The following is a 23,043-nucleotide window of genomic DNA, read 5'->3' as shown; positions in this document are numbered from 1 at the left end:
AACACATTCGTCATACATGGCGTTCTACATGGCGTCCTACATGACAATTTTGAGTCCTACATGTATTGTGCCATGTAAGACACTTATGCCTACTTTATTTAATTTTATACAAATTTAAGTGTCTACTTGTGCACATTCAAAGTTGAAAGACATAATTGTTCGCTAAAGCCAAGTTAATAGTCATGTTTATATATTATGTCTTATAGTTTCTTTAGAGGCGTGCCAAGTCAATAGTGAACAACTATTGTTAGGCAGAGAGAATAACTTTATCAGGTTCGACTGATAATTTTAATAATTTTTACTTGGTACAGCTTATTTTTAGTTTAAAATTTAAAATATCACTAACTGTTGAATCGATAAATCAATATCTTAATGCCGTCTGTTCCACCACTATGGATTGGTGTGAACCAAGCGTAAATAGTTGCTCATTACCATTTTCTCCAATCATCCATATTAATTTGATGAAAAAAAAATTTTAACCACAAAACCATATATTACAGGTCAGCAAGTTATCAAGCCACTTGGGGCTTGGCACTTGTTGATTGGCCAGTGTATTATGGCCTCAAATGGCATATCTCCTAGTACTATATATATGTATGTATTGAGCATGGTTCTCTACTAGTATTAATAAACACACAAAAAGCAAACAACTAAAAAGATAACAAACTTGTAGCTGAGGAGAGAGATAAGAAAAGAAGAGAAATGGCATCAGCATCTCTCCTCAAAACATCACCAGTCATTAACAAAACTGACTTCATAAAAGGTCAGGCACTCCGCCAGCCATCCGTCTCCGTCAACGTTGTTCGCTCCCATCCTTCTGGACTCACTGTCCGCGCCAGCTCCTACGCTGATGAGCTCGTCAAAACCGCGGTATGTACCTATATTTTAACATGTTGTAGCACGTATAGCTTACTTAATATGTTCTGTTTAATGTTATCATTTTATTATTACTCCTATCAAATAATAAAGCATGCTATGGTTACATGTACTAGCAAGTGGCAAACAACTTACTTCACCACTAAAAGAAAAGGTTTTTCCCTTTGCGAGTCACTGAGAAATTTGTGTTATAGAACATGATTTTTTCACTCATGAGTGGTAAAATGCATGATGAGAAACAGAACAGATTCTCATTGAAGTAGTGAAAAACTTCCTAATTATTTTTGTAATGAAAACATTAATAATATTTTCTTATCTCACTGATTCAATCAAAATATCTGTGGAAATAACCGCTGAAGAATGATATAAACAAATTTTAGAAAACTGTTGCATCTCCTGGTCGTGGAATTTTGGCGATGGATGAGTCGAATGCTACCTGTGGGAAGCGTTTAGATTCAATCGGACTAGAGAACACGGAAGCTAATCGCCAAGCATACAGGACCCTTCTTGTTTCAGCTCCAGGACTTGGTAACTACATTTCAGGTGCCATCCTTTTTGAGGAGACACTTTACCAGTCCACTGTTGATGGAAAGAAAATTGTTGATGTACTTCTTGAACAGAACATTGTTCCTGGAATTAAGGTTGACAAGGTAAAAACACATCATCATCACTACTATATATATGCAGATCTAATTAGATAACAAGTTTTAACTAGTTATGATTCGTTTAATGAAAACTACAGGGTTTAGTTCCTTTGGCTGGTTCAAACAATGAATCTTGGTGCCAAGGTCTTGATGGCCTTGCCTCGCGCTCTGCTGCTTACTACCAACAAGGCGCTCGTTTTGCTAAATGGTAGCATATCACTCTAAACTCTTGTATATAAATTAAATGGAATTTGACCTCAATGAAGAAGCAAATGCTTACTTTTAATAATCAATACGCATATTACAGGCGTACTGTAGTGAGCATTCCCAATGGTCCTTCTGCACTTGCAGTTAAGGAGGCAGCCTGGGGTCTTGCTCGCTATGCTGCAATTTCTCAGGTAAGCAATTGTCTCTATTTGTGATGCAATGTGTCTATTTGTGTGGGGTTTAAACATGATTAACAGAGAAATTTTCGTGGCAATTATTGTAGGACAATGGGTTAGTACCAATTGTTGAGCCAGAGATTTTGCTAGATGGTGAACACAATATCGATAGGACCTTTGAGGTTGCTCAACAGGTGTGGGCTGAAGTTTTCTTCTACCTGGCCGAAAACAATGTCATGTTTGAAGGTATCTTGTTGAAGCCTAGCATGGTCACCCCGGGAGCAGAATGCAAGGAGAGGGCCACCCCAGAACAAGTTGCTGATTATACCCTCAAGCTCCTCCAACGAAGAATTCCCCCTGCTGTCCCTGGAATCATGGTAAGTACCTAAACAAAGTCGTATTTTACAGAACGAGTTTAACTTATATACACTGACAACTAACTATTTTATTCCAACATGGTTTGCTATGTACAGTTCTTGTCTGGTGGACAATCTGAAGTGGAAGCTACTCTTAACTTGAACGCGATGAACCAATCTCCCAACCCATGGCACGTATCGTTCTCATATGCAAGAGCCCTTCAGAACACATGTCTCAAGACATGGGGTGGAAGACCAGAAAATGTTGAGGCAGCTCAGAAAGCTTTGCTTACTAGAGCAAGTGCCAACTCTCTCGCGCAACTAGGCAAATACACCGGTGAAGGTGAGTCTGAGGAGGCCAAGGAGGGAATGTTTGTGAAAGGATATGTCTACTAAGATATTAGAAAGTATGTACTACTACTACTACTACATGTTTTCATGATCGAGTCGCGGTGCATAAAAGCTTATAGCTAGCTCCTCAAGAATATTGTGTTTGTTCATATAACATGTACCTTTAGCAATTATTGACATTCATGCTACTCAGTTCAGTTTTATGCTATTCATTGAATTCTTCTCCAGATTAAGCAGCAGTGTGCCAAATGCCATAAGTTCAATTTCTCTGGTGCATATGTACATTATGTGCCTATCTATGTTTTATGATTTCTCCTTGAAACTTTTTGTTGTTGACGACTTCACTCATAATAACTTATGTCACTAAGTGTTTCTTTTTTGAGACAATTTGCACTATAAATGTTGCTAAAACCTATAGCGACATTGGTACCAATGATAATTAACGTTCCTAAAGGCTTTAGCAAAACAATTATGAGATTTACCTATTATTTTGTACTTCTTATCAACTTTATATTCACTTGATTTAAAGCTTATAGATATTAATGAATTTCCTTCGTAATCCAAGAAAATTATATCAACCGCAATAAAAGATAAGTAACTAATAGTCTTGTCCGCTCAATATAATGATGATTTTCTTTTATTATTATTATTATGAAACATTGATTTTAATGAAGTAGTAATTAATTTAATCAGAACAAATAATAACTTCGGTGAATATAAATGGTAAATTAAGAATTGATTGAAAAAAATTAATTTTATATTGAAAAGAATAATCGTTTTAATCTATTTAAAAGGTAATGATATAAATTATAAGTTTTATTTACATATAAAATAAATGGCTAGTATATATATATATATATATATAAATTACATGTGAGTTATTTTTACAATGGGAAAATTTCATGTATGGCAAACTTATTAGATTAAATAACATTATATGGGTATAGTTTACCTAATTACTTTATATGGGTATAGTTTAGTTATTTTAGGTATCTTTAATTTTCTATATAATTTTTTTTTATTTATACAATTATATTTTAAAAAGTGGTTTGTAACTGAAAAGTTAAATATGCTAACAATAAATTTAGATAATGCCACAATTTTAGGAAAACATCCCTTTTTTTAAGCTAAACGTCCAAATTCAAAAAAAAAATTCTGTATATATATTTGAACTTACCTTTTTTTGTATATTTATATATGTACATGAATATATTAGTTAAACTCCAATAATATATAAAGTTAATATATACTAACTTCAATAATTTGTATATAACTACTACAATATACAAATTATAATCGCATATGATATTTTCCCATCTATATAACTAAATCCAATTACTTTGTGTACATATGTATATAAAAAATAATAATGAGCCTTTAACATACAATTCCCTACTACCAGCTATTAAAATAGACATGTACATATCAATTTTTGTATATGTATATAAACTTAATATATACTAACTTCAATAATTTGTATATAACTAATAGAATATACAAATTCTAATCATATATAAAAAAAATTCATCTGTATAACTAAGTCCAATTACTTTTTTGTATATATATACAAAAAACAAAAATAACATAAATATGCAATATACTATATACAATTACTAAACATGCAATTATACTATATACAATATTTAAGTAATATTTTTTGTATATTGACATCTAATTAACCAAAAAATTGTATCTAACTTTGTGTTTTAATACAGTACCTCATGAATATTATGTTCTTCAGATCTGACAACTTCAGAAGCATTTTCCTCTGATTCAATGTTTACAGCTTTCCTCTTTCTTCTTCCTTGTACTATTTTAATGCATCTAGCTTTGGCATTGTTAATAATTTGTTGAAATGCCGTAGGGTCGTTTTTTTTCTTTGATCTAAGCTCTTCCATTGTTTGTTCTTGTATAACTTGATTTCATTTTTTCCAATGACCCTACATCAAACCCAAAATCTTGAGTTAATCCCATTGAAAACGATGGTAAAATGTCAACAACATTGACATGCAAAGGAATACCTCTGGTAATCCTCAAAGATGAAGATGATTCATTCATTGTGTGACCAATTTTAGATCTATCAAGAACAAAAAATCGATTATTTCATCAAAATATATGAAAAAAATAATAAACAGAACACATATACAAATTTTGAATAAGTAAAAAAAAAAAGAAGAGGTAAACAACTAAAATTAAGTAGTATTTACGAAATTGACTTCAACTTCGGGAGGGAACTTCAACTTCGGGAGGGAGTAATCTAATTTTGGACAAAAATTTGAATTTCAAACCGGATAGCTAGAGTATTAAATGTAGGAGAAAATTTTGGAATGTGAAAAGGAGAGAGAAAATTGTTTTGTGTATAATTATATACAAAATTAGAAAATAATATTTTTATACCATTGGTTATATAATAGGTTGAGGACCCCATTAAATATAGCAAACAAAAATAAACTATAACTATATAAGGTAAGTAAATTAAACTATACCCCTATAATATAATTAGCTATGAATGTTTGCCATCCCATGTAATTTAAAATATAAACTCGTGAGTCAGCTTTTTGTATTTGAAATATTCCATGGAGAATTTAGGATTTCATTACATGATATGAAATCAGCAATGTCCAAACGTTAATTCTACCTCATTGACAAATGGCTACTAAGTTAATAACACATTTATGTATTATGATTTATGTTTATGCTATTTCTATCAACTTATTAATCAAAGAAAAGTGAATTTTCCCATATATTTCACTATATTTTTTAAAAAATTTAAGATTTGAGGTCATGTAGTCATTGAGCCACTATTTCCAGCATGAAATCCCCAACAGCCCATTTTAAGAGCTGCTATGGCCCAAGAAAGCCCATGCTAACAGTGATTATTAGTCCCACATCGGCTACAATTGAACAAGTAGAAGAAGAAACCACTATAAAAGAAGCTCCTGCGCCAATTGATAAAATCACGCAGCCACGCAATGAGCACATAGCGAACTATTCTTTCGCCTTTTACTAAAGAATACCGTGTGCGCATTGCAATAGTGGCATACGCTAATTTTTGGAGGGTTACTCTTTATTGAGAACCCAACAATAATAGTTTGAAATTTTTATGAATTGCTTATGCGTACATCAATTGCGTGCTTTCATCTAATTTCAAAGTTACAATGCGTAAATTTTAAAATTTATTAATCAACATAATTGATGAATATAATGAAGAGTGCTACATAATTTATGAAGCACGAGTAGAATATAATGGAAAGTGCCACATTAATTATGATGGACGAATAGAATATAATGGGAAGTGCCACATAAATTAGAACAGAGAAAGTATAAGAAAAAAAATAGAATATAATGGAAAGTGTCACATAAATTAGAATTAGGACGGACGAATAGAATATAATGGGAAGTGCCACATAAATTAGAACAGAGAAAGTATAAGAAAAAAAAAGTGTTACATAAATTATATAAAAAAAAGTGTTACATAAATTAAAATAAAATATAGTGGAGAGTGCTACATAAATGAAAGTATAAGTAAAAAAGAGAAAGTATAAGAAAAAAAAAGTGTCACATAAATTAGAATAAAATATAGTGGAGAGTGCTACATAAATGAAAGTATAAGAAAAAAAGAGTGCTACATAAATTAGAATAAAATATAATGGAGAGTATAAATTAGAATAAAATATAGTGGAGAGTGCTACATAAATGAAAGTATAAGAAAAAAAAGAGTGCTACATAAATTAGAATAAAATATAATGGAGAGTGCTACATAAATTAGGACGGATGAATAGAATATAATGGAAAGTGTCACATAAATTAGAACGAAAAAAGCATAAGAAAAAAAAAGAGTTCCACATAAATTAGGACGGAGAAAGTATTAACGGACGAATAAAATATAATGGAAAGTGTCACATAAATTAGGACGAAAAAAGCATAAGAAAAAAAAAAAGAGAGTTCCACATAAATTAGGACGGAGAAAGTATTAAGAAAAAATAAAAGTTGCTCATATGAGTTAAAAAAAGAAGAAGGCTATTTGCTAAAATAACTTTCCAAATGAAATGATTGGCGATAATTTCACGGTTAAATTTGGCTGCAAAAACACACAGAAAAAAGAAAGAAAGATAAATTAGGCACAAAAAACATAAACCCAACTTCCCTTTTTCTTCGGTAAAACAAGAACTTTCTATTTGCCTTTTCTTTGTTTTTATTTAATACTCTGATATTTCTCAAATTCAATTCTTATATATATTTTGTACTGTTTATTTTAATATCTTTTTCCTTCTCTTTCTCTTTTTCTCTGTTATATTATCAGAAATTCCAACCAAAGGAGAAAAGAGAAAGAGAGAGATTCTTTTTTCTTCAAAAGTTTATCATATTTAATTTTTCCAGAAAAAACAAAAAAAATTAATCGATCTTCTTAAATATTATTTTTACCATAATTTATTTTTCATTTGGAATAAAATATATAATGAGATTTTTGGTTTAGAGAAAAAATAAAATGGAGGATCGTGAAGAAAGTATTTATGTATCGGCGAGGTTAAGGACATTGAATGAAAAAGAGAAAAATGATGTTGCAGATTGGGAATGTGTGAATGATACAACTATTATCTACAACAATGTTAACTCTTCACCAATGTTTCCTTCTGTATATACCTTTGGTATGTTAATACATTATATTTCTCTATTTAATCGAATACATATACATTTGTTTAACTGTCATGTCATTGATCTAGTGTTCTGATTGTGTTATTTTGGTTTATGATTTTGTTTTAGACAGGGTATTTAGCAGTGATTGTTCGACAAGACAGGTGTATGAAGAAGCAGCTAAAGAAGTTGCTCTTTCGGTTGTTAAAGGATTCAATTGTGAGTTATTTCTGCTTTTTTTTTTTATAGTTTTTGGAACATCTACTCCATGTCTAGTTATTATTAATCGGAAATTATTCATGTATCAACTAGCAAGTGTTCTCGCCTATGGACAAACAAGCAGTGGAAAGACATACACTATGACTGGAATAACTGAATATGCTATTGCAGATATCTACGAGTACGTGCACAAGGTAACGATAGGATCGATTGTTAATTGTTGTCTGTTAAGAGTTTTGGCTTTGCTTTATTAATGATCACAATTTACTACTTGTTGTAGCACACAGAAAGAGACTTTGTTTTGAAGTTTTCTGCTATGGAGATATACAATGAATCGGTCCGAGATCTCCTTAGTGAAGACAACACACCACTCCGACTTCTAGATGATCCAGAGGTTTGATTTACTGATTTTCAACAAAGTTATAGTCATTTTGTGTTCTTCTGTATCGTTTTAAAATCATGTTAGAGTAATTGCAACAGAGAGGGACCGTTATTGAGAAACTCACCGAGGAAACATTGAGGGACTGGAACCATGTGATTCATCTCCTTTCTATTTGTGAAGGTAAGAGAATGTGTAATCATGACTTTTAAACATAACCACGGTTTTGAGTTTTACGACTAAATGTTGCAGCTCAGAGACAGATTGGGGAGACTTCCTTGAACGAAACAAGCTCTAGATCTCACCAAATCATCAGACTGGTAAAACAGCTGAGATTTCTTGTCTAACAGTCTATTGAGCTTTAAAACAACCCGATTTTTGACGTATAAGTTGTTGCAGACAATTGAAAGTTCTGCTGGTGAGAACATAGGCAGGGACAACGATTTGAGTACCCTTTTAGCTACTGTGGTACGAAAATGTTTCTCTCATGCCGAACAGTATAGAGTGTTCATATAATAATGTACTGAGGTAACAGTCTGATTGTTTTATCATTTGAACATAGAATTTTGTCGATTTGGCTGGAAGTGAGCGGGCATCTCAGTCATTGTCAGCTGGTACAAGGCTGAAAGAAGGCTGTCACATAAACCGCAGTTTACTGACCCTTGGCACTGTTATTCGTAAGCTAAGGTTGGTTGTTTTTCTTGCAGTCTTAATCGAGTTTAACATGATTTTTAAACAGGTCTATAAGAAGGGCTTAAATCCTGTTATGCTTGTGTTAAAGACTTAAAGTTATGCATAACTTTCTAATCAGTTGCATCAAAATCTTAAACGGAAACCAGATTTAAGCATGACATACTGCCTAAAATCACTGTCGATGAATTTGGAAAGTGAAACTATTTCATCTTTTTTGTATACTTAATGCAGCAAGGACAGGACCGGCCACATTCCTTTCCGAGATTCAAAGCTAACACGGATATTACAGCCATCATTGGGTGGCAACGGTAGAACTGCCATCATCTGTACAATTTGCCCTGCACGAAGTCATGTTGATCAAACAAGGAATACTCTACTGTTTGCAAGTTGTGCCAAGGAAGTAACTACAAATGCCCAAGCGAATATCGTCATGTCAGATAAAACATTAGTGAAGCATTTGCAGAGGGAGTTGGCTAGATTGGAAAGTGAGTTAAGATATCCCAGAGCTTGCATATTCCCTTCAGATTACGAAGCATTACTGCAAGAGAAGGACCATCAAATACAACAGGTAATGCATCTTGATGACGCTAATAAGTATTTGCAAACATGTTAAGGAAATCCGTTACTTGGGAAGGCACAATTTTGGTACAAGCACAAAATAAACGGCATCATATACTAAAGTAATATAACGGTTGATGGCAAAATTCAATGACGGAAGAAGTATACAGATAAGTGAGATTTTCAGATGTACCCTCCATTATATATCTAGGATGTTAATAGTTGTTTTATTTCGTAAATGAAGCATGTCTATCATTACCCCTGACATGCTATTTGATGTCTCTCATCGTTATCGACTTAAATTACAAGTTCATTATCCTGATTATTGTACAAATGCACTGCTGTTTGACATCTTGAATCCTTGATCAACTTTTCCTCCTCCTGTAGCTGGAGAAGGAGATAAAGGACTTAATTTTGCAACGCGACATTGCTCAGAGTCAAGTTAAAGATCTGTTGAAGCTTCTTGGGGATGATGTAATACAGGTAGATGGAATTTAATAGACTCTACTAGTTTATATATTTGCTTATTCTATGCTAAAGATACTTTTTTCACATCTTTCACAGGTTGATTTCGGACACTATCCAAATTTACGTGTGAAGAGATCACCAGATTATCAAAGCCCAATGCAACAGATTTCCATTTTGAGAGACACTCATTATGTAGATGTTGGTGTTAGAGCACGTTCAATTGGACATAGCAGGTGTAACTCTGAGGATCAGTTTATACACATGCCAGAATTTGACGAAACCATCTTTCGCAACAATGCATTTCCAATGCTATTAGTTGGCAGTTCAAATAATAGCAGAACTGATTCATGTCAGGGATGGGATGAAACTGAAAAACAAAGTAATGAGACTTCTGACGATCTATGCAGGGAAGTTCGTTGTGTCGAAACAGATGATTCGAGTATGAAGGGAACACAAGTATTCAATTGTTCACTTCCTGAAGAAAATGGTGGCTTTCCAGCTTTACGAACCATTATAAATGGAGAGAGAACAAATCACGGAACAATATCACATCTTGAAAATGGACACAGAAGATCAGTGACATCTCCGTACAAGGAAAATGGGGAGTCGAAATCATCACATTTTGAAGAAGACAGAGAAGCGGTGTCATCTTCATTTTTCGAGGAAGGTAGGAGGTCCAATAGAAATACAATGTCATTTACTTTGTTGGTTAAGCAAGACCTTGAATCACCAAAGTTCAAGGACAACAAAAAGGCCGTGCCATTGCTGTTAAATGAAGAGAAAAAATCAGTTTGTGTTCATTCCTCAAACGCTCCTCCAGAAAAATTATCCTCACCATGTGATCTTAAGGATGACTTATCATGCAATAGAAATTGGAAGTTATGTAAAAGTACAAGTTGCAAAGCTAGCATAATTACTGATCGATATTCTCCATGCTCAGAGGAATCCAAAAGAGCTGATGTTAATTGTTCTTCAAGAAATGGTTCCACTAATATTGAACTTGAAGTTCCAAAAAGAAAACCTTTAACCGATGAGGAGATCAACAACGCTGATGCCGCATGCAATGCAAGGACGAAGAAAATGGATGAGCTTCAGCATAAAACTGGTGTCAAAGATTGTCCGGTGAGTACACTCTCTCATCTTAGAAAGCAACTTTTTACATTTCTCTAGTCTTATGTTTTCGTATTCCAATCATTCATGGGGGTATAGATCCTTAGAGGAAGACCTTTATTTCACTTATCTGGAATGAGAAGGTTCCTATCAGAAATATTTATGCAGATGTCTTCACTTAATAACGGAATCTAATAGAAACTTGCATTTGGTACTGTCAGATGATATTCCTTGAGATTATGATATATGCATTCGTACCGTACTTGCATTGATGGATTCTGGATTATAGGTGCAACTTATGTCCATTGTTTAATGCAGAAATAGGGGGAACCTAATCTTATTTTAATTTGTTTTAATGATTTATCCTTGTATGTCATAGGCTCAGGAGGCTGAACCAGAACATGATACATCTTCAAAGAGCGTGAGAGACGCTGAGCCAGCAGAAGATGATTACAAAAGTCGTTACAGTTGGCCCTCCGAATTCAAGAGACTTCAAAAAGAGATTATTGAACTTTGGCATGCTTGTAATGTATCTTTGGCACACAGATCATACTTCTTCCTTCTCTTCCAAGGTGATTCAACCGATGCTATATATATGGAGGTTGAAATTAGAAGATTAACCTCCCTCAAGGACGCATTTTCACGTGGTGAGAAAACCGTTGCCAGTGGGAGGACTTTGTCATTCGAGGGATGGTAATATACTTGAAACTTCATTTCACGGCATTCCCTTGCAAATATATGTCATATGAAAAATGAACTTTTCATAATTTATCCATTTATATGTATGCTTACTACTTATGATGTCTTTCATTTTCACAGCAAGAAAGAAATTAGAGATGAGAGACGGATACTGAGTAAGCAAATGGAGAAAAAGTTAAGCGAAGCAGAACGAGAAGGGCTATATGTTAAGTGGGGAATTTTGATCAATAGCAAAAGAAGAAGGTTACAGTTGGCTGAGAAATTGTGGAGTAAAACAGATGATTTGAACCACATTGCAGATAGTGCCTACTTGGTAGCAAAGCTGGCTGGCTTCATGGAACCAGGAAAAGGTCCTAAAGAGATGTTTGGACTTGATTTTCCAGGATCAAATACAAGTTACAGTTTTAAAACAGGCCTCAAATCTCTTTTGTAATATTTTCTGATCTAATATATATATATATATATAGTCTCATATCTATTTTTTCTTTGATTGTAATGTTAGTTGAGTTTAATTTTCTTTTTTATTATGCTGATTGTAATTAGTTTTAGTTTTGTACAGAAGGGCCCAAATATTACTCATGATTGGAGAAAGTGTAACATCCAAATGCCATTTGGCTTCCCTTAGGATATTCTATTTAGATACTGAAACTAAGCCTTGTATGTGTGAAGGACACATGATAATACACATTCAGATAGTTAAAATGAATAAATTTGAAGGTAAAAATAAATCATGAAGCCAGAATCATTTTCATAATCATATGACATAATAGAAATAATAGCTACCATGATTATATATTCTGTAATCACACAACATACTCTTAGGATTAAGTTTAATTATGAGATAGCCTAATTGGTGGCCTCTTTTGAAGGGAAAATGACAATTTGATCACTTGGAAGGAAATGACAAAAAGGGGTAGTTCCAGGCTTAACATTGAACATTACAAAAGGTATTCCCTTTGGATTCCAAAAGGAAGTATCTTGGTGGCATACTGATAGCGCTTTAACTTTTGTTCCATCAACACCTATCATTGATACCATGAACGTCTTTGTTCTTCCTCCAACATGACAATAATGCACTGCGTATGGATAGTTTATTTTGTGGCACACCATGTTATTCCCATCCGCAATTTCTTCAACTTTTTCCATGGTATATCTCTGAATTATTTGACTACTTTCCCCTTCTACCTCTGTTGTAATTGCTTCGATATTGTTGGTTCCTAGCTCGGATAACATGAAATCTACCATCGACTCTAATGAAGTTGCACAAAATTTCTTCTCTTTATGGAGATCTGGCTCTTCACATAGATAGATTGTTTCCTTGATTATTTGAGCATCGTTTGAATTACTATCGATTGAGAAATGGTTTAGAATTTCAGTGAATTTTTTGGATGAGAAGGGAATGGTTGATTGGCGAGGCAAAAATGGTGCATCATTTTTATGTTTCAAAGAGGGAAAGTTGATAATATTTCCTTTCGTCAAGTCATTTTCGAAGAAGAAAGGTTTGTAAATAAAATTATTGTTATCATCTTTTAGCTCACGAATCTCTTCCTCTGTAGCAGCACAATACCAATGGAGCATTCCAGAACCAATTTTACCGCGGTTTACTTTCAATTCATGAATCTCTTCCTCTGTAGCAGCATGATGCCAAGGCACAATGTTACCGTTGAAATTATGATCTACAAATTACACTCTCATGAGTAGAAGGTTTTGGTTTACAATAGCAAACAGAGCATATATATAGATTCGTAATGTTAACACAAAAATGCCCAGAGTTGAAGAAAAACCTGTGTGGGGAAGAAAATCTTTGATCACTTTAGGCATCAGCGTGTTGGGCAATTTTACTTTCCAATAAACTTCTGGAGATATCGCTGCATGACTTACTACGAATGCAAGCTACATATATATATATAAAAAGAAATTTTCAATCAATATATTGTAAACATCATATATCATTATCTAACTATATCATAGAGGAAAAAACACATATAATTAAGAGGGAATTTACTCACCCAAGAGAATGAGATCAAGTAATGGAACTGAGACTTCATTGAAAATTTTTAGAATGGCTTTGAAAATTCAGATGAAATGAGAAGAGAAAATATCCTCTATATATAGGCACAAAATAAGATTTTAGTGGTCTTCATGTATCTTAGGCATGAATGTAACATGTGACATCAAAAAGGTCATGAAATGTATGTTTGATCATGCTTTTCATAAGCCTACTTTTTTGTTTTTACTATAAGAGTTGAATTTTAGTGAACGTTACAAAATTGAAATGCTTGACCAAATTTTTTTAGGATAAAAGCGTGAGATACATTAATTTGATGCGCTGATACATTAATTTGATATACAAAAATGAGGGATTTTTGAAATTTGTAAAACTAATATGAGATAATGGTAATAAGAGAACTTAAATGTGTGAATTATGTATAATATGTATATCAGATTAGTGTATCATGTATTCAATGTATTGTATCTTACTTGACGATTAATGTATCTCGCGCGTAACATGAATGTATCAACGCTTATATTATTGTACCAATTTAAGAGATTTTTGTAATTATAAATTTATAAGAGAAAAATAGTAATTTTAATTTAAAAGTATGTGATTTCTGTCATTTGCCCATAAATATTTCCAACCCCCAATCCATATCCCTAGCCCATAGGCCATGACCTAAACCCAAACCTAGGGGTGGGCATTCGGTATTTCGGTTCGGTTTCAGTTTTTTTTCCAGTTTTTTCGGTTTTTGTAAATTGTGTACCGAATACCGAAACAAAATATTTCGATTCGGTTCAGTTTTTATTAATTCGGTTTGGTTTTTATTAATTCAATTCGGTTTTTTAATGGGCCTGAGACGGCGCGGCTGCTGGTTGCTTGATGGCGGATGGCGCGGCTGCTGACTGCTTGATGACAGAGGCGCGACTGCTGCTGGCTGCTTGACGGCGCGACTGTTGCTGCTTCTGGTGGACAGCGCAACTACTGCTAGGGGTGGCAGGGGGACCGAGATGGCCCGCCCCGGCCCGTGTCCCGACCCACCCCGTTCCGAACTCGGTCCATCCCCCAGGGTTTAAGGGGTGGGGGATGAGGGGACTGGTGAGGGGCCGGTTCACCCCCGCGTCCCGGTCGACCCGGTTGAACCGGCTGGTTCGCGGGATCCCCCCCCCCCCCCCCCCCCCTTTTTTTTTTAAATTTTAAAAAATTAACCATTTAGATCCGTCGGGAAAACGGTTAGTGCCCCCCCCCCCCCCCCCCCCCCCCCAACGAATTTATGCCCCTTTTAGTGTTCCCAAATACCCCCTACCATCACCCTACTTTTAAAACTTTAGAATCCATATATTTCAATTTTCAATTCAAAATTTTCATATTATACCAATAAATATAATTATATTATCTCATATTTGTTATAGAGTATTGGTTGGAGACTTGGAGTTACAAATTACAAGTTACAACAAATCACAAGCTTCAACAATCGGTATAACGTCTGCTATTAACGCAGACGTTTGGTACATTCGTTCAATAATATTTATTTTTTATTTTTCGTCTTTATTTTTGTGTTATTGTTATTTTTATATCACACTTTATATATATATATATATATATATATATATATATATATATAAAATTAAGTATGAGTTCTAGCAAAAAAAATAGCAGTAAAGGAAAAGAGAAAGCACAAGATAACGAAGAAAGTAGACTTTTTAAATTATTTAATTTTGGTAAAAAAAATAGTAAAGAAAAAAAGAGTAGTAAAAGTGGTGGTACCTCATCTAAATCAACGAGTAGAGTTAGATTTAACATAAATGATTCTACTTATGTTGATGATACTCCTTATAATATTGATTCAAATGTTCAACTCGATCACGAAAGTTAGAACGACGTTATGGTAATATTAATCCTAGTGTTGATGAAAATTCAGGTTAAGAAGTAGAAGTTGATTTGGGAGAAGACGAGTTAGAAGAAACACCTACTAGTCCGATGACAGAAGTTCCAAATGAGACTATCAATTTACCGGAGCATAATTTTGGACATCCACCCCTTATACCTCCTACAAGATAGAAGATGAAATATCAACGACCTAAAACTTCTATTGTGTGGCAATTTATGACTTTCAATAAAGAAAATAGTGTTGCTATTTGTAACAAGTGTAAGCAACCTTTTAAACATAAACAAGGTGGGGGTCAAGGTGGAACGGGGGGATTAAATAGACATTTGTTATCTTGTGTGCCGATTCAATATAAAGAAGCTAAAACATTAGCCAATAGAAAAAAGGAAATTTCAATTAATGCATTAGATATTACCGGTAATGCATCGATAGAGGCTTCTAACATGGTTCAAGGAACATTAGATCCTTTTAACCCCGCTGGTCCAATAACACAACGTAAATATAATAAGGAATTAGATCGGGAAAATTTAGCTAAAATGGTTTATGTTTGTGATTTGCCTTATAGTTTTCCTTCAAATCCTGGTTTTGTTGAATATATTCAACAAACTTATAATCCGGATTATAGAGGCTTTTCAAGAAATACTGTAAAATCTGATGTTTTTGAATATCAAGGTAAACATTGTCAATTTCTTCGTTGTCTATTTAGCATATTAGATAGTAGAGTGTCTATAACTTCGGACATGGGTCGTAGTGTTAATGGAAATGATTATTTAACTATTACTGCACATTGGATTGATCATAATTGGAATTAGTAAAAAAGCATTATAAGTTATAAACTATGTATAGAGAAAAAAACTGGTGCATATTTAGCTTTAAATATTTTAAGTGTTTTAGATTATTACATGATTATAGATAAAATATTGTCTGTCGCATTAGATAATGCATCTAATAATACAAACGCTACTAAAATGTTAAAAGTTAGATTATGTCCAATTGACAATAATGTTTTTCATGTTAGATGTGTTGCACATATATTAAATTTAGTTGTACAAGATGGTATTTCATTATTTGATTGTGGTAGCGTAAAAGTTGAATATGCTGTTACCTGGATTTTTCATACAAACAATGCTGCTAGAATTAGGTAATTTAATGAGCATTGTTCACTATGTGAATTGTCACCTAGAAAAATTCCAAAACATATTAAAATAAGGTGAAATTCTCTTTTCGAAATGCTTTCACTTGCTTATAAATATAGAAGACCCATACAAATGGTTTTTAATGCTCATAATGCTGACCCATTAGATAGAATTTGTGATGAAGATTGAGAAGAAACTAAAGAACTATTACAATTTTTTAGACTTTTTTATGATGCTACTACCATGTTTTCGGGAATTTATTATCCTACTATTTCATCCGTATTAATAAATATTTGTGCTGTTTCAATTCAATTTTGTAAATATAAAAAAAATAGATAAATTTAGAGTTGCAATTGAAGGTATGATTGAAAAATTTAAAAAATATTTTTTTCCTATTTCTTGAGTTTTTTAACGACCACTTTACTTCATCCTGCTTATAAGTTACAAGGTGTGCAAGGCCTTGTTGACACTTTTTATGAAACTTTAGAAATTTTACCGGAAGAAATTCCAAATTGTCAAGCGTGTAAGTCTAGCATAAAAGTAGAAGCAAAAGTTTTGTATGAAAAATATAGAACTATTGAAAATTTTCAAGGAGAAGTTGGTCAAACTTCTAATGTTGAGATTGATTCGTCACTTCCAATTTCATGTTATATGCGAGATTTTCTTGGTCTTAATTCTACTAACCGTGATGATTTTGAAGAATATCTTAATCAATCTTTAGAAGTATTGGAAATCAAAGATGTCAATGAAGATTTATTAGGATGGTGGAGTAGGCGAAGCGATGCATTTCCAACTTTGAGCAAAATGGTTCGTGATGTTCTAGCTATTCAAGCTTCATCAGTTGCATCGGAGGCTGCTTTCAATGCGGTAAGGTTTCAAATTGGTGATCATAGACATTCATTGGCGGAAGACAGTTTGGAAACAACAGTTTTATTTAGAGACTAGTCCAATGCCGAAAGGAGGAATAACAATTTGCCAAAGTTAAGTAAAAAACAAGCAAGTTGGATCAAAATACAAATTGAATGCAGTGATGATGAATTAGAGGCACAAGAATTTCTAACAAGTTTGCCAACACCGGAGGATATCACCATTGATATGATGCGACAATTAGAATTAAATTTTAAAGGAGAAAACAGGAGAACTAATTTAAACAGAACCCTTCCTAGAAGGTGGCTGCGTAAAATTAGTTACTCATCTAATATCTGTAACAAATATTAGTTTTAAGTATGAGAACTTATTGGAACAGAACCCTTCCTAAAAGGTGGTTGCGTAGATTAGTTACTCCACTAATATTTGTTAATTGTAAGTTGTAACTTCTAAGTTCTTTTGAATAAATTTGAAGGTTTTAACTTTTGTTCAAGTTTTTTTTTATACAATTATTGTTTTGAATTTTAATTTTAATATATACAATTAAATATATACTAAAGTACTAAACTAATTTTAAAATACTTAATTTAAAGTTTACAATTTACATTACTTTAAAATATTTAAATTATAAATTTAAACTTCTCAAATTTGAAATTTAAAACTTTAAAGTTGAAACTTGAAATTTGAAACATGAATCTTAAAATTTGAAAATTGAAATTTTAAATTTGAAAATTTATTTTGATATTTGAAAATCAAAAATTAAATTTAAAATTTATTAGCTAAAGACGTATAATTTCAATAAAAATATATAAATATTTTTTTAAAAAATATCCCGTCCCATGCTGTCCCGTCCCGTCCCCCCAAATCCCATCCCATCTCGTATATATAGTGGGATGGGATGGGACCTATTTTTGTCCCCTCAATCTCGGTCCCATGTCAAATTCCCTCTCCCCGTCCGTTTGCCAGCCCTAGCTGCTGCTGCTGCTTTTGGCGGACGGCGCGGCTGCTGCTTCTGGCTGGCGGAAGAGGAGAAGAGGAAGATGAAAGAGCCAAGAGGAAGATGAAAGACCAAGAGAAAGTAGGAGAAAGATGAAAGAGAGAGGAATAAGGCAATAGGCCATAGGGTTTCTTTTTTTTCTTTTTAAATTATTTAATATTAATAATTATTAATTAATATAATATAAATTATAGTATAATATTTCGGTTTAAACCGAAATATCAGAAATCAAAATAATACCTACCGAAAACCAAATCGAAATACCGAAAAATACAAAAAAGTAAACCGAACACCGAATCAAAAATCGAAATACCAAAACCGAAATTCTGAAAAATTTTGGTTTGATTCGGTGTTTCAGATTTTCGGTGTTTATGCCCACCCCTATCCAAACCCAAACCCAAATCCATTAAAAATAAAAAATAGATTTATCACCTCTCTTTCTCCCTTAACCGGTTAACCCTCATAACCTCTCCTATTCAAATATTTCAAGACTAATTTCAATTCAAATGGTCAGATTTCTAGTGTAATACAATGTTGAAGTTGAAGAATTCGAGTTAATGTATTGATTTTGGAGCTTTTTTCTCCATTAATGCTGAAGGTTTGCCATGTCTCTATCAAATTTAGTTAATTATTTCAATCTAGAATGAAAATAACAGAAGTTGAGTCATTTTGTAGGCTGAGTTTATACTTGGTCAAGAATGTATTTTTATTTAGGGTGATAGTAGTTAGTATAAAAAAAATTTGGTGCTCATTCCCTTCACCTTTGTTCAGTTTCTAATAAACCTTTATCTAATGCGGGGAGAAAAAGAAATTAATTGATCCATCTTTTATTTATAGGAAAAGACTTAAATATGCCATTAAATTTTTAGAAAAGACTCATTTATGACATCAGTTAAAAGTTTGACTAATTTATATTATTATTGTTAAGGAAAAGACTCATTAATATCATTATTTTTTAACAATGGTTTTGCAAAATCATTTTTAACACGTGACCAATTATAATTCGGCCACGTCATCAATTTTTTAAATAGAAAAAATATAAAAAAATTAATTCAATTTTTATTCAGAATTTTGAATTTTTTATTACAAAAATTAATGACGTGACTAATTATAATTCGGCCACGTCATCAATTTTTTAAATAGAAAAAAAAATTAATTTCAAGTTTTTTCTTTAAAATTATGACTTTTTTTTTTAAAAAAAAAATTGATGACGTGGCCGAATTACAACCGACCATGTGTCAAAAATGGTTTTGCAAAATCAGTGTTAAAAATAATGACATGATTATTTATTTATTTAATTAATTAAATTAAATGACCAAAGCGTACTTGATTCACTAAAATATTCCGACCCGATTAGGATCCGTGCGACCCGTTTTATTAAAATGACTTTTCCGTTTTATTTAAATTTTCTGTCGTTGGAGAAGGTTGCAACTTTCAGGAGCAACCATGATTGTTTGAAAGGTTGCGAACATTGTAGAATGGTTGTGTGGTTTATAAAAGGTTGCAACCTTTCCGAACCAGTTCCTCTTGGCTATAAATACCGAAAATTCTTTAGACTTTACTTATGAAAATTTCTGATTTCTTCTCTTTTTCTGCACAAATACTTTTCGAGTACTTACTGCAGTTGTAACACTCCAAAAATTTCATGACTTAGACTGGAGCTTAATATATTTAATAATGCTTAAAATGATGTTCCCAGAAAATATAATTATCCAGTGAAGAGCCTATTAGGTTTTACGAATATGTATTAAGGTACATAGGCATCCCATTGTACAATATTTAGTAATATTAGGCTTGTAAAAAAAAAACTGGCTTAAGGGTGTTAGCCAATTTCTATGTATTGACAAGTAACTTAGAATACACTTTGATGTTCAAATGCCCCAATCCAAGCTTGTTTAGGAATTAAACCTGCAATAAAAGCACATGTGCTGCCGGCCGAGAGACAAGAAGACAAGCCCAGCCGATTCGATTAGGGTGGTTGGGGGGCAAGCGCACGTTGGTCCAAGCCACATGGGGCTTAGCTTCCTAACCAGTCCTAGGCTCTAACTAATTTACCTAACTAGCTAACTAACCTAGGACAAACAAAAATAAACTAACAAGTGCACCTGACAACCTAAGACCTAACTGGGTGACACTAGCCGGGTAACTAAAGAAACATCCTAGTACCTAATCTAGGATGGTCCAAAGGGGTTTGTTATGGTACTAACGACTTAGGGGTACTTTAGTAATTATCCTAGGTCACCTAATTAATTAAATTAACAACTTAATTAATTAATTTAAATCCTAGTCAAAACCCGAGACCCTAAGTCAAATGTTCTCCTAGTTGTAGTCAATCTAGGAGGGGCGTTTTAGGTAATTTAAGTGGAGGGTCTTTAGGATAATTCTTGGGACGTTTATATATTGATATTAGGTCAGTTTTAGACCACATTTACACGTCCCAAATCAGAATCAAAAGAAATTTCATTCTCTCTCAAGAAACGCTCTCTTTTTTCGAAACTCCATTGATAAACAAAAAAAGCTTAAGGAAGAAGACGAAGGTTTAAAAGTCTCCAATCAGATTTTCATAGGTTCTTCATCTATAAGGTATGATTTTCACTCATGGAATTTCTTTCCCCAAGAGTTCCGTTCAAGATAAGTTTTCAAGAACTTCAAATACTAGGGTTTTTACTCTACAAAACGAATTTTCTTCTAACCCTAGATTTATGTTTTTCAATGAAAAGTAAATGTTTCCCATAGCTAATTTCACACGAATTGTTGAGTATTTGATTGATAATATTTAAATGACGTGTGATACATGATATTTCTCTAAGTGATGGTTTCGAATGGACCGTTTACGGTATTTGTTAACGTGTAAATGTTAGGATTGAGATTAAGACTTGAATGAACCCTTTAATGACTCGTTTACCTTCTCCTATGCTATGTATTGATCTTGTACATGATTTTATGAGTTCTTGATTATGTCATTGAGTATCACTAAGTATTATTATGAATATCGCATGATGAATAAGGTTCTTGGAAACAAGAGTAAGTCTTCTAAAATTGTGATTACTCTAAGATGTTTATGTTAGACTATAAGTTGTGATGCTATGTTATGAAAAGTATGTATGATGTTTCTATGTGAATATCCTGACTATGAATATGTAAATTGTGAGATCATGATAAGAACACGAATATGCAAGTTTATGATATCCCTTGTATACTTTACACAAGGTGATTATGTTATGTTAATCTCACAAAAGAAAGGTTATAATGAAAGGACAATTCTCATCTAATCTAAAAGAGCTCATGATCATGTTATACAAGGATATAATCTCCTATGACCTATGATAAGTTTATTATGAAAAACAAATTAAAGGTTATTTCAAGAAAAGAGACTTAAGCTAAGTACCGATGAACTACATATGTGAAGTGTCCCTTCCCTAAGGGAAGATAGGTTCACAACGATTCTCATGAGATTGAGGCTGCCATGTAATGTGGAACTATGAGTCTCTAATACATCTCCTAGTTCTTGAACTATGTTGCCACCATCGGATACTAGCTAGTGGATCCACCTAGAAAGTTATGTCATGTTAGGTTTTACTTTGGCCGGTAGACCACCTCTTTTCGGTGTGGCAAAGACATTGAATTTCATGTTTAGCTCACATGGTCTACGTCAGTTAGGCATATCTTCCCTCATGTAAAACGAAAGAAAAGTAAGTGAACGTCGACTAGGGTGACTTGAGGAGTTTGCTTAGTATAGGTAGTGGTATGAGATGCTACCTAGACATTGCACAAGTCGACTCTAAGAGAAGTCCTAGGAGATTGTTCTTAATTAATATGATGATATGAAAGGTATATGTTTATGATATATGATGTTACTCTTACATGAATGTTGGCTATTATTATGAATATGTTATTTGGTTATATTGCTATATGAAATAATGACTAATTATTTTACAAGTTATATGAAGCAAAGTTTTACTTATGGTTTCCTATCTTATTTACTTGGTTGTGTGGGGTTATGGGGCTTCAAATGACCATTGCACTTGTAGGTTGGGGATGGAATCATTGGTAAGTGTTTTATATGTTGAGTTATGTGATTGATTAAATATGAAAGTTAACATAACTATGATAATATGACTTTAATTGTGTTTATGTTTGATGTCAATGAAATCCTTAATTTGTATATGTTATATGGCATTTGCATTGAAGATTTTCATATGGCTTAGCATGTTTTATAAAGATATGATAAATGATTCTTTTTCATGCATGTCCTTATTTGTTATGTGCATATACTCATACTTAGTACATGTGGCGTACTAACTCATCACTTTACATTACTACAACTGTAGCTTCCGGCCATTGAAGCTTAAGGAGGTCGATTTGAAGAAGCTTGGAACTCTTTCTTCAAGTCTTGGTAGGTCCTCATGTTCGGGGATGTTATCTTTCATATTCTAGCTTACGTAGATTTTTAGTAGTTTTAAGAATACGCTATTTCCATTATGTTCTTTGGATTCTTTTGTAATAAGACCTATATGGCATATTAACTATTATTGGTTAAGTTCAGATTTGCACTCTTAGATGGTTTCTATATATGTGAGACAATTTTAGAATATTGTATGTTTTTATAAATTTTAAGTATTTTCTTTTAGTATATTAAAGGCTTTTAATTTTTTCGCAAATTTAGCTGTATGATTGTGATGAAAGCTAAGAAGAGGCTTGTCGGCGACCTCTGAGAGGTTACCAACGCCGGTCTCATCTGGGGTGTATTCTCCGGGTGTGACAGCAGTTGAGTGGTTCACTGACACT

The 23,043-nt window shown here is 33.0% G+C and overlaps 3 protein-coding genes and 1 non-coding gene across 7 annotated transcripts; 3 read left to right on the top strand and 1 right to left on the bottom strand.

Moving 5' to 3' along the window:
• The first annotated feature begins 617 nt into the window (after positions 1-617).
• On the top strand, positions 618-2,927 carry FBA2 (fructose-bisphosphate aldolase). Its single transcript, NM_001346976.1, has 6 exons — positions 618-870; positions 1,257-1,526; positions 1,619-1,728; positions 1,828-1,918; positions 2,011-2,280; positions 2,377-2,927. The coding sequence occupies exons 1-6, from the start codon at positions 703-705 to the stop codon at positions 2,653-2,655; spliced, it is 1,188 nt and encodes a 395-aa protein (NP_001333905.1). The 5' UTR covers positions 618-702; the 3' UTR covers positions 2,656-2,927.
• A 2,646-nt stretch (positions 2,928-5,573) lies between these two features.
• LOC112941009 (U5 spliceosomal RNA) lies at positions 5,574-5,689 on the top strand. Its single transcript, XR_003245837.2, has one exon. It is a non-coding gene; the product is annotated as a U5 spliceosomal RNA (small nuclear RNA).
• A 972-nt stretch (positions 5,690-6,661) lies between these two features.
• On the top strand, positions 6,662-12,019 carry LOC101251548 (kinesin-like protein KIN-7E). Of its 4 annotated transcripts, none has more exons than XM_010318932.4 (13): positions 6,662-7,259; positions 7,375-7,464; positions 7,558-7,658; positions 7,745-7,858; positions 7,945-8,026; positions 8,096-8,163; positions 8,243-8,311; positions 8,406-8,530; positions 8,768-9,104; positions 9,482-9,577; positions 9,659-10,684; positions 11,052-11,365; positions 11,492-12,019. In XM_010318932.4, exons 1-13 carry the CDS (start codon positions 7,100-7,102, stop codon positions 11,802-11,804), a joined length of 2,895 nt encoding a protein of 964 aa, XP_010317234.2. In that variant the 5' UTR covers positions 6,662-7,099; the 3' UTR covers positions 11,805-12,019. The 4 variants fall into 4 exon arrangements, with proteins under 4 accessions (XP_010317234.2, XP_069149456.1, XP_069149455.1 ...); XM_069293355.1 differs by having other exon boundaries at positions 7,119-7,259; positions 7,379-7,464; positions 7,562-7,658; XM_069293354.1 differs by having other exon boundaries at positions 7,119-7,259; positions 7,379-7,464.
• A 111-nt stretch (positions 12,020-12,130) lies between these two features.
• Positions 12,131-13,469, bottom strand: LOC101251851 (BURP domain-containing protein 6-like). Its single transcript, XM_004233930.5, has 3 exons — positions 13,381-13,469; positions 13,156-13,264; positions 12,131-13,047 (listed from the first exon to the last, which is right to left on the bottom strand). Exons 1-3 carry the CDS (start codon positions 13,417-13,419, stop codon positions 12,218-12,220), a joined length of 978 nt encoding a protein of 325 aa, XP_004233978.1. The 5' UTR covers positions 13,420-13,469; the 3' UTR covers positions 12,131-12,217.
• Between the last annotated feature and the right edge of the window lie 9,574 nt (positions 13,470-23,043).

This window comes from Solanum lycopersicum, chromosome 2 (assembly GCF_036512215.1).
Source record: "Solanum lycopersicum chromosome 2, SLM_r2.1".
Taxonomy (NCBI): domain Eukaryota; kingdom Viridiplantae; phylum Streptophyta; class Magnoliopsida; order Solanales; family Solanaceae; genus Solanum; species Solanum lycopersicum.
This window is presented reverse-complemented; position numbering and strand designations above follow the sequence as displayed.

Bases quoted from the DNA above. Each gene is read 5' to 3' on its own strand.
- LOC101251851 (XM_004233930.5), bottom strand. From the start codon at position 13,419: ATGAAGTCTCAGTTCCATTACTTGATCTCATTCTCTTGG. The intron at 13,265-13,380 runs GTGAGTAAATTC...ATATATATGTAG, and splicing joins ACTTGATCTCATTCTCTTGG to CTTGCATTCGTAGTAAGTCA. The intron at 13,048-13,155 runs GTTTTTCTTCAA...TGTAATTTGTAG, and splicing joins AGATTTTCTTCCCCACACAG to ATCATAATTTCAACGGTAAC.
- LOC101251548 (XM_010318932.4), top strand. From the start codon at position 7,100: ATGGAGGATCGTGAAGAAAGTATTTATGTATCGGCGAGGTTAAGGACA. The intron at 8,027-8,095 runs GTAAGAGAATGT...TAAATGTTGCAG, and splicing joins TCTCCTTTCTATTTGTGAAG to CTCAGAGACAGATTGGGGAG. The intron at 9,578-9,658 runs GTAGATGGAATT...CATCTTTCACAG, and splicing joins TTGGGGATGATGTAATACAG to GTTGATTTCGGACACTATCC.
- FBA2 (NM_001346976.1), top strand. From the start codon at position 703: ATGGCATCAGCATCTCTCCTCAAAACATCACCAGTCATTAACAAAACT. The intron at 1,527-1,618 runs GTAAAAACACAT...TGAAAACTACAG, and splicing joins CTGGAATTAAGGTTGACAAG to GGTTTAGTTCCTTTGGCTGG. The intron at 1,919-2,010 runs GTAAGCAATTGT...CAATTATTGTAG, and splicing joins GCTATGCTGCAATTTCTCAG to GACAATGGGTTAGTACCAAT.